This window comes from Corylus avellana, chromosome ca1 (assembly GCF_901000735.1).
Source record: "Corylus avellana chromosome ca1, CavTom2PMs-1.0".
Taxonomy (NCBI): Eukaryota; Viridiplantae; Streptophyta; class Magnoliopsida; order Fagales; family Betulaceae; genus Corylus; species Corylus avellana.
In genome coordinates this window covers 50802368-50815644 of record NC_081541.1, presented here as the reverse complement: position 1 = coordinate 50815644, position 13277 = coordinate 50802368, and the positions used below count along the sequence as shown (strand labels likewise).

At 33.6% G+C, this 13277-nt stretch overlaps 2 protein-coding genes across 4 annotated transcripts; one reads left to right on the top strand and one right to left on the bottom strand.

The window, feature by feature from the left end:
* Positions 1–2663: 2663 nt before the first annotated feature.
* Positions 2664–4469, bottom strand: LOC132189827 (large ribosomal subunit protein eL36x-like). The gene is made up of 4 exons (XM_059604635.1): positions 4362–4469; positions 3837–3941; positions 3281–3480; positions 2664–2959 (listed from the first exon to the last, which is right to left on the bottom strand). Exons 2-4 carry the CDS (start codon positions 3936–3938, stop codon positions 2929–2931), a joined length of 333 nt encoding a protein of 110 aa, XP_059460618.1. The 5' UTR covers positions 3939–3941; positions 4362–4469; the 3' UTR covers positions 2664–2928.
* Positions 4470–4728: 259 nt separating this feature from the next.
* LOC132168219 (uncharacterized) lies at positions 4729–11100 on the top strand. Of its 3 annotated transcripts, XM_059579342.1 has the most exons (12): positions 4729–4808; positions 5601–5863; positions 5993–6076; positions 6849–6979; positions 7126–7223; positions 8325–8413; positions 8791–8893; positions 9215–9366; positions 9454–9524; positions 10158–10272; positions 10574–10731; positions 10984–11100. In XM_059579342.1, the coding sequence occupies exons 2-11, from the start codon at positions 5612–5614 to the stop codon at positions 10727–10729; spliced, it is 1251 nt and encodes a 416-aa protein (XP_059435325.1). In that variant the 5' UTR covers positions 4729–4808; positions 5601–5611; the 3' UTR covers positions 10730–10731; positions 10984–11100. The 3 variants fall into 3 exon arrangements, with proteins under 3 accessions (XP_059435325.1, XP_059435324.1, XP_059435326.1); XM_059579341.1 differs by having other exon boundaries at positions 10574–11100; XM_059579343.1 differs by lacking the exon at positions 4729–4808 and adding an exon at positions 4845–4923 and having other exon boundaries at positions 5627–5863; positions 10574–11100.
* The last annotated feature ends 2177 nt before the right edge of the window (positions 11101–13277 follow it).

Here is a 13277-nt window from a genome sequence, read left to right as displayed (position 1 = left end):
ATAATATGCCTTTCCTCCCTTATTGTGATATTTTTAGGGACTTTCTTCCCTGATTGTGATATCTTTAGTGAATTTCCAGCATGTAAGACTTAAGGTCAAATTAGTTTTGATCAAGGATGACGTTTGGAATTTGATATACTTATGTATCTGTTATGATTTCAGAAACAAACGAGCGACTATTTGCTCGAATAACCACCTTGGTGCTTTTTGCTCGCTGCTCGGTGTCAGGTTCTAAAGCAATGCACTTGGAGTTTGGGTGAATGCTCTTGGAACTTGAGAGGGCGAATGCACTTGGATGAATGCAAGGCTTTTCACATGGAGAGAGATGGATAAAGAGCCATGCAAGCCTTTTTGACCGATCTAGGGAACCACCCTCCCTTGTGCATAGAAATTATGCAAAAAGAGTTTAAATTTTTAAACTTAAAAAGTCCGCACATGGCCATGTCTGAGAGTCAAAACGAAAAATACAATTCACGTGAATGGGGTTTGGTGTAATTGTAAAAAAATAGAAATGTTTTTTTTTTTTTTTATTAAAAAAAAAAAAGAAATAGAAATGCTAAGCTCGAATGGAAAATATATATATATATATATCATTTCTCTTTAAAAAAATGTGTTCTATGAGATATGCTTAAATGGTATGATTATATTGGATATTTTGTGTTAATAACACTTGCTCAAAAAGTATGAATGTATTGGGGATTTTGCTTAGAAATTGGCATATACAAAATTTTTCACCAACAAAGTAACACCATTGTGAGTGTGTGACTAATTCAGTTGCTCTACATACTTGAGAGAAAAAAACAAGACTTGTTCCCTTCCCTCCTTACTCCCATCTTCTTTCCTTCCTTCCCTTCATGTTTTTTCCTTCTTTTTTTTTTTTTTTTTTTTCAGTTTATTTTTTTAGTTGTTTTCGATAAGTTCAGTTACTCTGGCCATCCTTTTGCTTATGATGTGCTGCCTCTGTTTGCCCTCCACCATGCTCCCTGGTTTATCAGTTGCTCATCGGCGCAAAACAGATTCATTTTGTCCACCACGAGCCAGCCAATGCGCTTTGCCTCCCTCACCTCAGTGTTGTAGTGGTTTGCTGGTTTTTTATTGTGTTTTTTTTGTTGTTTTTAGTAAGGGTTTGACTTTTGGGGTGAATGTTTTGGTCATGTCCTTTGCATCAAGGATGATTTGTTTTAGTGTGTGAGTTTTGCTCTTATGGCTAACAAAATAAAAGTTTTGTTAAAAGTTGAGAATATGGGCTAAAATACCTATGTATTAGATTGAGTTTATTTGAGTAAATCTGTTCTATAACTGAAGTTTAAACATGAGTTAGCGGATGTTGAAATCATACATATGACTTGATTGTAAGATTTTTATGTTCGCCTCTATGACATTGTAATCTTATATAACTTTGACTATAATTTATCAAAACTTTATGCTTATGATGTAAAGACTTTATGGAAGATTCCTTAAAAAAAAAAAAAAAAAGCCTACATACTTAAAGCTACAAAATCAAAATTATGAACAATAATATTTTTTTTATAAAAAAAAATTAAAAAGAAGAAACATAGAGGAGCATCAAATAATTTGGAATGACAAAAAAACCTACCTTTGTTTTTAACATGTTAATCACATGTCCCACAAATGCTTTGTTTAGGCAATCGAATTTATGAAGTAAGCTACATACAGTTTTACCATTACACTCATTAGCTATCTCAACCTTTTATCTTCAATATCTTTACCACATGAAAGTCCCTGAATTTTGACCCCATTGGTTATTGCGAGTGTTTATACCCTAAAATTTTCTACGCAAGTTAGGCTCTACTTAACACCATGTCACTATCAGTATCAATTTTTAGGCTCTACAAAATCAGCTCACTACTAACCCAATCGCTAAAATCAAAGTCGGCTGATAGATGATTTATGCCTAAATAATCATCTTCTTTATTAGTAATAATTTAGTATCCACTTCATCATTATCACACTATGCATGGGTGACATCTCCTGGAAGAATAGGTGTATACTTAGATTACATTCCCCCAGTGAGATTGTGACCTAATCCGCACATTTTTAATGTAAATATAAACCTTAGATGCACAATTAAAAAAAAAAAAAAAAAGTCACTCATATACACTCCTTAGAATCCTCTAGGCATCAACCCATATCACCTCCCCTAGGCCGTACCTTATCTCACTTCGACCCTCTAACCTTGATGACATTGATAGCCCACTCATACAAAACTCTTTAAAATCAAAATAAATGAGTAATTCTATTAATTCTAACTTTTAAAATTACCATTTGATCAAAATTAAATAATGATCAATCACAAGTTCAATGGTGATTTTAAGAGCAACATTATCTTTGAAGGAATATAAGAGTGACACAAGAAAATCTTATAACATTATTCACATAAATCAAGATAGCTGTTTGTTATAGCAGTCGAAGGATATTTAACCCTAAGAAATAATTACCCGTGGAGAGACCTACATACCGTGACAATACAAAAATCGATGTGATTGAGTTTGGATGGAGAGAAATCTAATAATAGTATTTATGTCGTTGACACATATGCCTTTATACCAATCTTAATATTTCTCTCAATTAACAAAAGAATGGTTAACAAGGCATTAAGCAACAATCAGATAAACTCCAACGCAATTTCTCACACCAAACAATGGAAAATAGAGAGAGCTTTTTCTGAAGAAAAAAAATTCCATCAAAGCAAACAGAGCCTAAATGTAAAACAACAGTACTGAAAGGTCACTGTGCCCTCCTACCAAAGGGTAAGCCAAAGTTGAATTCTGGAAAAACATAACAATAAATGTGCTTAAAGTGCTTCGCGTTCTCACAATCTCATTCAAAACAGAAATATAAAAAAGAAAGATTAAAAGTACAACTCTAACAGTAAGGGTTTTAGTCGAGAATGTGGCAATGCAATCATCACTTCTTCTTTTCTCCAGCTCCACCAGACCTGAAGACAAGTCCCAATAAGCAAAATAAGATACAGCAATTGAAAATCTAAAAACCGACAAATTTCATCCAAACTGGATTGAAAAATTTCTCTCCAACCCGGTTTTTAAAATTGCCATTTGTCCCTTAACGTATGAGAGACGTACATGTTTTTCTAATAGAAATATTAAAAAACACATGGCTGATTTATAGACTTGGCAGAAATTTATGGCCTAACTCTTAGCAATGAAGTCTTGGTTTTGAACACAATAAAGTTATGCTTACGAAAAGAAGAACACAGTGAAGTTTTGATAAAGCAAATTTGCAAGAATAGTTTATTAACCTCATCTTGCGGAGAACATTAGACATTTCCTCACGCTTCTTCTTTGCCCTCTTGTGGGTGCCAAGCTTTCTTTTAGCAACTTTGAGCGCACGCTTGTCCTTTCCAACCTTGAGAAGCTCAGTGATCCTCTTCTCATATGGTGCAAACCCAGCAACTTCCCTTATCAAATTCCTCACAAAGTGAACTCTTTTACTAGTTTTCTGCATGTGTAATAATAAACAATCAACAAATTGTGCCATGAAAGAATAAAAACAGAAAATTTAAATAAATTTTTATGACAGAACCCTCAAAGGGGGCACTTCGTGTACCCACACAGAGTGTGACAAATCTCCAACCCGAGGGGCATGGAGCCAAGAAATTGTTTGCACCCAAAGGAATTCAAACCTTAGGGTAGCCAACCCTTGGGGTTGAGAATGATTTAATTGAAACCACATTGCAACCAGGGAAAAATACTTTAATATGCTAAACTCAATACAGTTTTTTTGCTCTAATGATGATTCCCAAATGTAAAACACAGAATCTCCATAAAAGTAAGCTAGCAAATGAATCAACTTACTCCTTTACGATCAGAGGGACGTGGAGCCAATTCTTTCTTGGTGACAACATGGCCTTTGTTTAACCCCACAAAGAGGCCAGTACTTGGCTGTTTTGGAGCCATTACCTGCTTACAAAATCACTGTTCAGTTAACCTTCATCTAGACAAACAGATTTCATTAATAATCGAATCAGCCCATCTTTGTTCGGAATTTATGACACTCATTTCTATGGGTTAATAATATATTCTTAAACTATGACACCCAGCATGCAGATTCAAACATTTACAACACATGGTAAGAATAAAATCACTTGAAAACAAAATCAAAGAAAATTTCTAATTAACAAAACCGAGTTGGGTTTCAAAACTAGCACATGTATTCTTTACTTCAACATAGATCTGACATCCAAAAACCCAAAAAAAAAAAAAAAAAAAAGAAGGAAAGGAAAGGAAAGATAATGCCTTAAAATTCACAGATGAGGAAATTGAAATCAAAATTCTAGAGTCAGATTTCGTACAAGGAGCAAAGATCTGTAAAGAACTCACCGAACAAAAGGTCTCTGAGCTCAGCGGAGGGTGTGGGGCGCGAAACCTAATGGCTAGTGTTTTCGCAGCGGAGCCGAACTAGGGTTTTGTAGGGTTTGTGTGCGTTTTGGCTTGGGTGATCCGACGGGAAAGATTCGTTTTCGAGATGACGGTGGATCTTAGCCGTCGATTGGAGGGTTTTAAAGAATGATGTTAGAGTCACTGGGCTGTTTTGTTTTCAGTCATCTAAAATTGGCCTAATGGGCCCAAGGCCCAATTTGTCTTTAGTTGGGCCTGCATTAAAAAAAAAAAAAAAAAAAGAGTTTACGTTTTAACCCTCGCCTCTCTCTCTCTAATTCTTGCGCCTCTGTCCATCGTCTCTTTTTATCGATCTGTCACTCTCCCTCTCGTTTTTGCACGCACGCGGCACGCCCCTCCCTCTCTTTTGCAGCAAAAAAAGAAGCTCAGGTCTGATTTACAAATTCCTGTTTTCTGAAAATAAATCAAAATTTGCAACTTTTAGATTTCATTATGTTTTCTCATTGCTGAACATCTTGGAGAAGCAGAAACACGATGAACCAAAGTAGTAGTGATTTTTGTATAATTCTTTATGCAACTGTAGGATTGTAGTGTAGTTGGCTCTATCATCTCTCTCTTTTATTTATTTATATTTTTTTCCTGTACTGTTTTCTTCGAGTATGGCATTATGCTACTACTTGTGACTAATTCCAGGATTTTTCGTTGCTAATAGTTGTTTATGGTCTTGCTCCGTCTCCTTTTAAATAAATTATTCCTGGGAAGATAGAGGAATTGTTTTTCAATACTAATGTTTTGATGTTTTGTCAAGTTTTCATTTATTTCGTTTTAGGGCCTTACTGAATATAATATGAGTTTCTGATCATGAACTTAGTCTTGCTTACATTTAAGATAGAAGTTAGAATCTTTTGGCATTTGACTGATGGGAATTTGTGAATAAGTTTTACTTTTTAGGTTGATTTTTTAGTTGTTTTGTATTAATATTTTATGTTGGAAATGAAATTTGTTATTTATAGGTTAATATGATTATATGAAACTATATAAAAAATATTTGGTAATTTTTTGTACGAGCCAAACTTTGGACCATTGTCAAAGTTGCAAACAGACAGTAGAAAATAACTATTTTTCCCGAAAAATATTTTCAGCTAGCAGCATTTTCCGAGAAAAATATTTCCAGCCTCATTGTTGTAGAATTGTTCTCATTAAACCCCAACCCCTTTTAAGCTTTCACTGCAATGGCCAATGAGCAGAGTAGTGCTGTGAACGGAGACACTATGGAAAAGCAAAAAGGCATCCAAATCTCCGTGCTTGATGATGATGATGAAGAACAAAATGAACAACAGCAAGAAGAATATGCTACGGATGAATTTGATGATGATGATGAGGAGGAAGAAAAAGAATTTGTGACTTTAGGTTTTGTGGAAAAGCCCAAGACTCGCTGGTCACTTCTCCGTCAATTGTTTCCTAGCAAGGCTGGAGGCGTACCGGTACTTATAAGTGTTTCATTCTATAGGAAATTAAAATAGAAAAGATGTTTCTTCGGTGAAAAATATGTTTTAGGTTATTTCTAGATATCATTTTTGAGCTGTAAATGTGATATATTTTTGCGATTGTAGGCCTGGTTAGATCCGATGAATTTGCCATCAGGAAAATCTTGCGTTTGTGATATATGTGGAGAACCTTTGCAGTTCTTGCTTCAGGTAAAGCTCTTTTGAATTCGATGACCACAACTTCTTTAACTAATTTGGTGGAGGAACGAGGAATTTTATGAGATTTTGTGTTGGTTTAAATTATGATTCACTATTCATAAAAAAACCGATTCATTGGATTCATGTGCTCATGACTTTGTAAAGTCTATAGCATTTTGAGCTCCTTGTCTGTTTCTTTTCTCTTTTTTTTTTGTTGTGTTTTTTTTTCCTCTTATATGTAAAACTTTGTTGGCCCATATACACATTTTATTTTATAAGCCATTATTAGCGTATATTAATGATAATAAGTGTGTTGAAGTTATCAGATCATCTAATCTTGATATGTTAAGCTCATCATATTATTGGTCAATAAGAGAAGTTGTTTCCTAATTAAAATCCTAAATTGATGCTAAGTGGAGTTATAACTGAATAAGAAAATCGTTCTTCTCTCTACCCGTTAATGTACACAATTTTCATCCTTATTGTGTAACTAAAGATTGAGGGTCAAGTGAAAGAAATCATTTTGCGGCATTTTAGATCAGTTTTTTTCGAGGTTTGTAATAATGAATTCAATTGTATTGTTTTATGTATATTTAATTTCCACATTATTGTTTTGTGAAAGTATGATAGTTTTAATCTTGAGAAAGAAAGACTCTGTTCAATGATTCGATAAAGTTTAATTTACATTATAAGCATGTAGGTATATGAACAAATTCTTCATGTGCCAATCGGGTTGTTGAGTACAGCAGTTGATGATAGTTACCTCTAACTGCGGACTTTCTAGGTGTATGCACCGATCGAGAAAGAATATGCATTTCATCGAACATTGTTTGTCTTCATGTGTTTATCAATGAGCTGTCTTCGTCGGGATCAACACGAGCAATGGAAACGCCATCCAGAGAAGCCTTCTAGAAGGTATTTTCCATTATTCCTTTCATTTGTATTAACTACAAAACAATGTCATTTTCTAGTTGAAATTAAAGTTTTAACTCATAAGAAAATTACATTTTCTCATTCCTTACACTTACATTGCCTTTCTGATTATGTTATGGTCTCTGAAGTGTGAAGGTTTTTCGTTGCCAATTGCCTCGCTTTAATCATTTCTACCCAAGTGAGCCCCCAAGACACGATGGGACTGACAAACCCTCTGGAGCTGGAGGTAGTTTCAAAGTTTTCTTTCATTGCCTGTTGATTGATTGTGCTTATGACAAATATTGTTCTGGTCAGCCCTGCAGAACTTCTATCTCTGTTTCTTGGGCTGGCTGCATCAATTTTTTTTGTCATATATGCCTTAGTATAAAATTTAAATTTTCAGGTTTATGTTCTAAAAACATACTGACTAAAATTGCGTTTGGATCCTGGGTTAAGAGTGGGTGAATTTGGCACATGTTGTGTTAAGTCTCCAAATCAAAATTTTTGTAAAGAGTTCTAACTTCCAATGACGTCTTTTAGATTATGATGAAACATACAAGTCTAGCCATATATTTTGGTTGAATATAACATCTTGGAGGCGCTTCAAAAATCTATATGCCTGGGGCCTAGAAATTCAAATCTCATATTTCCATCTGCACATCCAAATGCAACATAATAGGCTTCAATGTTGGCTCTTTGTCAAGGCAGCTCTCCTTTTTTCTGGTCCATTCATGCCAATTTTCTTATGGGATTTGTATCTACTAAAAAAAAATGAAAGAATTAAACTTTAAGTGAAAATAAGGATATATCTTTCTTGGAGGCTATTGCTGATAGTTTTCTCAATGTATTTGATTGTATTTATAATCTTTTCCGATTAACATTATAGTTTGCAGATTCTTATGATTTAAGTGTGTGTTTTAGGTTTTAGAACTGTAATTTGTAGAAGAATATTTCCTGTGTTAAAGGACGATTTGTATTAATGAACTAATAGAAGGTAGCTTGGTTTATGCTTGCTAGTAAACAGGTATTCTAAATACCAATATTATATATTAAGCAGATTGGTTTATACGAAACCAAGAAGATTGCAGTTCTGGGGCCACAGTTTTGCAAGGGCCTTAAATTTTCCTCCTAGGAGGGCATCCACATCTCCAAATTATGTTTTATGTCCTTAACTCTCATATTTACTATTTTTTTAACTTGGTTACACCTTTTGCGTTTTTCAATGATATCTCATTTAGTTATAAAAATAAAAAAGAAATGAAAAATTGTTGTATATGGGATTTTGTTATATTACGTTAATGCGCTTTCAAAAGCTCTCTTGATGGTCTTTGATGTTTGCTTGTGTTAGCTGCACTTTGTAGTTGGTGTGGTACTTGGAAAGGAGATAAACTCTGTAGTAGCTGCAGGACTGCTCGTTATTGCTCAGAGAAACACCAGGTAATTGTCTTCTGCGTTATTTTGCCTTCATACCAATGAGCGAGGAGATGACAAAATAGAGAGAAAAATAGAAGACAAATGTTATTCTATTTTGTAAATGATAAGATAACAAAATAGAGAGAAGAAAAAAATAGAAGATATTTATTTTATTCTTTTGTTGATTATGTGACATACCATCTTAGGCTTGAGTATGCCGCATGAACTCTAATTGATGGAAGGAAGACATTGCGACATTATAAATATTTGAAGGACTAAATTGGAACTTTTCAAATTGGAAACTGTTGTATATTTTACGGAACAAAATAGTAGTTTGGCCCAAAAAAAAAGTATTTCCTTAACATCCGCCCCTAAAATTTCAAGTCGTCCTATATTTACAGGTCATGCATTGGCGCTCTGGTCATAAGATTGATTGTCAACGGATGATTATTTCTTCCGACTGCCCCAACAAAAATGGAGCTACTTCAGCAAATTTACAAAAAGGCCAGTACAGGATATGGTTTCTAGGATTATTTGGCTGGAAATTACAGAGTCTTGAGATTAATTTATATGTTATACTTGCTGTTGGATTATAGAAAAGTCATTACATCTTAGATGACATTAACATGGTGACGACTTATGAGTTAGAGTCTAGCCTGCAACTGTTGGCATGATACTTTTTGTGTTGTCTGAGAATTGTATTTGCCATGTATATGTACACTTAGAAAATGTTCATTGATATGAGCTCTATCATCAGTGGTATTGTCCTTGTTTAGATTTGGATTTTAGAATTTTACATCTAAAAGATTTTGCATTTGTACACAGCTGTGAGCAACACTCTATGGGCAGAATATGAGATGATAATTGAGAATGAAACTGAATTCAGCACAGAAATGGTCGAGAATAATGCATGTACTAATTCATTGATCTCCAAGGAAAAAATTGATGATACAATGATGTCACATATCAATATTGAGGTATTTATTGTTTGTGCTGTTGTAGTAAAAAATAATGTTTACTTGCTTAAGTCTATTACATGCTTATTTTTCCATGTCTGTGAACAGGGTGATGAAGACAAAAAAAGTTGGGCCTCTTTCCAGGAGTGCATAGCCAAGGCCCCTGAACAAGTATTGAGGTAATTGATATTTCCAATTGAGGATACAGAAGAAGAGAAGAAAGACCTTGAGTATTTATTTTCAGGGGACCTTAATCAGCCCATATCATGTCTGTGGCCTTCATATGGAGAATGGCAAAATGAAAGCAAGGAGGCCTTAAGGTTAACTGTTTGTGGGGCTTCCTTATTTTCCAAAAAAATGATAAAAGTCTTATTAAGTTTCTGCAACACATATAAACTTTACTAGGAAGACAAGCAAATTAGTGTAGAAGTTAAAAAAATGAAAAACTTCTAATTGCCACTCATTTTAATATGGTATCCTAAAATTCAAGCAAATTCATGTTATATAAAGAATTTGCTGCTGTGTACATGCTACTTCTGTGTCATCTATCAATATCTTTCTTCAAATGTTTACATGAGTAATCTGATAGAGGTTCCAGTTGGAATTACCCTATCCTTAATCGCAGCCTAAGTCACATAAACTAGGCATAATATTTTTTTTTTATCTTGGTACAAATTTTGTATAGGAATTTATAGCAATTTGGCTTGTCAAGTCATTTAGCCCTGCAGTTTTTTAATCAAATGCACTTATATCTTTCTTCCTTTTTATCCTGCAATGATGGATAAATCTGTGTCTTTGTTTCAAAATATCAGGTATTGCAGGGATGGTAGCGCTAAACCCTTATGGCCCATGTCAAGTGGCCGGCCATCAAAAGCTGATATTCCAAAATGCAAGTACTGTGGTGGCCCGCTGTGTTTTGAGTTTCAGGTATGAACAAATATGCCTTTATAAGTTATCCATATTCATGGTGCTATCTTCTACTCAGCCAAATAGCTGAGATAGCCAAGTGTGTTTTGTGTACTTTCTTTATGGTTTTGGGTTGGGAGAGAGTTTTTCTGTCCCTTTTGTGAGGATGGCTTCTTGGTAGAAAGAAGCTTGTTTGGTTTGTATTTTAGGGATTAGGGATTAGGCACCCTGAAAAAAAGCTTATAAAATTTCTGCATTTTATGTTGGTAATTAGTTAACTTAAAACCTTTTGTTGATGTCTTCATTATGTTGATGATTTCAGATCTTACCTCAGTTGCTGTATTACTTTAGTGTGAAGGACGAAGTTGACTCTCTTGATTGGGGGACTATTGTTGCATATACTTGCGAAGCCTCTTGTGAGGGGAATGTTTCTTACAAAGAGGAATACGCTTGGGTTCAACATGCTACTCTACCTTGATAGTTATTTATCTTTTTACTGATTTCCTATATTTCTTTTTCTAGATATTAGCTTATGTTCTTTAACTGAAAAGTTGAGAAAGAAAAGAATTTACTTATTTTACTGTCTATTTAAGCGATAAGACAGTAATTTAAATCTGCCATGGAATTATGTTCTATAAAATGAAATTTTGCCACAAAAAAAAGGTGAGTAGATGTTTCATGTTGATTCTCCTCAGTCATTTGGTGTGCTGATGTTTAATTTTTTGTTTGTAGACCGTGTTGAATCATAGAAGGGACTTCTCTGACCTCAACCATTGTAATAAATCTTTGGCTTATTCATTTAAATTCTTTATTTCTTCCAAATGCAGAATGTCTTTTATCATTTTCTCCTCCTTTTTTGCTGGTAAGTAGAATTGGTGTTATATGTTTATGGAGCTATATATCCAAGAGTGGTGTAAGGAGCACTATTTTTCTTGTTTTCTTTCTCTTGCATATTGAAAAGAAGATTAGATTGCATTTTTATTGTATGCAATCCTTAGATCTATCTTTATTGATTAATAATAGCATGGCAAGTGAAGAGAAGATGATGAGAAATGCATGATGATTAATGTAAGTTTCTTCAATTGTCAAATTGAAGCTCCATACTTGGCAAGGCAGCCTACCATAAAATTCGCTTCTCTATTGTAAATCATTTGGATATTAGGGCAGAGGTAAGCAGGACTAAACTGAGAGTTGCCCCGCCAAAGTTATGGTTATTTACTTCGGTTAGCTCTGGGATCAGCACTCCCCTCTCTTATTCATTGCCCCAATTCTCTGAAATTCGGACAGAAATTCTAGGGATATGAGAAAAAATAGCCTAAGATGTGAATCCGACTTATGAAGGCAACACTATCAGTATTAAGCTTGAAGCACCACAATAAAGGAGAAGTTCTCAATAATAATAATAATAATAATAATAATATTAATAAAAATAAAAAACCAGTGGATGTGGGTCACCAATTTTTATTTTGTATTATTTTTTTCTCTTCAATTGAAAGTTGATGAGAACCAAGTGTACTTTTTCAAAAAGAATTTTGTGTTGCCAAAATGGTAAAAAGAACAAATGAATGTAAATACACCTTTTTACAACAAGCTCCGCATCCAACACTAAAAAAGAGAAGTAATGTTATACATATCTAATGGTGATTTTAAAAAAATATATTATTTTTCATTTTCCATTCTTCTTTATCTATTTCTTAAACAAAAGTTGTCACCCAGCTAGTTTGGTTGGGGATTTCCTCTCTCTTCTCCATAATGAAGAGGAAAATTTTTATGGAGGCTTTTTGAAACCGAGAGGTCTGTTTGATTTTGAGTCTAACTACAGGTGCCAAAATTGCATTTAACCCTAGAAAAAAAAAAACCATAAAAAAAGAAAAGAAAAAGAAAATGTTTATAAAGAATGAATGATCTGGTCTTCAATCGCACTACTGCATGGATGACAAAATCCTCATCTAATGTAGAACAGATTCTATCATCACTAAGATCTTTATAGAGATTTTGATATTGATGACAACAAAAAAAATCACTTAGCACCGACCCCGGCCTTCTCTCTTCACCGGTTTTTAGTACCACATCAGAAAGTGCATTTAAGAGTGCGAGAAAGAGAGTGAATGTCATATTTCTCCTTTTAAAAAGGAAAAAGAGTTGTAGTAAATTCTTGTAAATGGGCATTTATGTAAAAGACTTCAATTTTTATTTTATTTTTTAATAAAAGATTTCTATTTAGTTAGGAAAAGCTTTTAATTCATAAAGCTTAAAATGACCATTTTTTAATTTCTTGATTTCTTTGATTTCTTGTTTTCTAAATTCATAAATTGATTTATGAAGGTGTTCTAATCTTTTCAGATCTGATTGTAATAAGTGAAAGAAAAGTAGATGAAGTTTTCTTAATTAATGGCCGAATGCATATAGACGAGATTCTGTCCTTGACAGAAACTCGGAGAAGCATGGACTGTACCAGCTGGAGGCAAGGCAATTCCCATAAACAGTTTTTGAATGTCATCGTCGACCTCAATCTTTTTCCAATGCTTGTTAACTGGATAAAGAATCAATGTCTTCATAGGCTGACTTTCAAGCTCTAAAGAAGAATAAGTTCATATTCTCACTTTGTACATATTATACATAAGTGATGCATTACAACTACCATCATATTACAGTAGTTGAAAAGAATGATGATTTCCACTTGTAAGGTGAACAAAATTTCATAAAAGATTTTTCAACCTCTTGTATCTCTATTGTCTCTTGAGATCTTGTAAACGTATTAATATATATTAAATGACTGGTTCAATATTACTTAAAACACCAATTTATTCACTAAAAAATATGGGTTCAAGTCGTATACCGTAATCTTAAAACCCTTTCTCCGAAGGTTTTAGACCTTTAGCTTTTATTACATCTTTTATTAAAGATTTACATACATATATTATATATATATGGGTCAATTTTAATCAAACTTATTTAATTAAATAGTCAAATCTTTTAACTATAATTGGCTAATTTTAATGGATATATAAATTGTGTAAAAAATT

What these genes read in the sequence shown, in the direction of transcription:
- LOC132189827 (XM_059604635.1), bottom strand. Translation starts at nt 3,938, where the DNA reads ATGGCTCCAAAACAGCCAAGTACTGGCCTCTTTGTGGGGTTAAACAAA. An exon ending in GTCCCTCTGATCGTAAAGGA is followed by an intron (nt 3,481 to 3,836) that starts GTAAGTTGATTC and finishes TTACACATGCAG; the next exon opens with AAAACTAGTAAAAGAGTTCA. An exon ending in AATGTTCTCCGCAAGATGAG is followed by an intron (nt 2,960 to 3,280) that starts GTTAATAAACTA and finishes ACTTGTCTTCAG; the next exon opens with GTCTGGTGGAGCTGGAGAAA.
- LOC132168219 (XM_059579342.1), top strand. Translation starts at nt 5,612, where the DNA reads ATGGCCAATGAGCAGAGTAGTGCTGTGAACGGAGACACTATGGAAAAG. An exon ending in TTCAGCAAATTTACAAAAAG is followed by an intron (nt 8,894 to 9,214) that starts GCCAGTACAGGA and finishes ATTTGTACACAG; the next exon opens with CTGTGAGCAACACTCTATGG. An exon ending in CGCTGTGTTTTGAGTTTCAG is followed by an intron (nt 10,273 to 10,573) that starts GTATGAACAAAT and finishes TGATGATTTCAG; the next exon opens with ATCTTACCTCAGTTGCTGTA.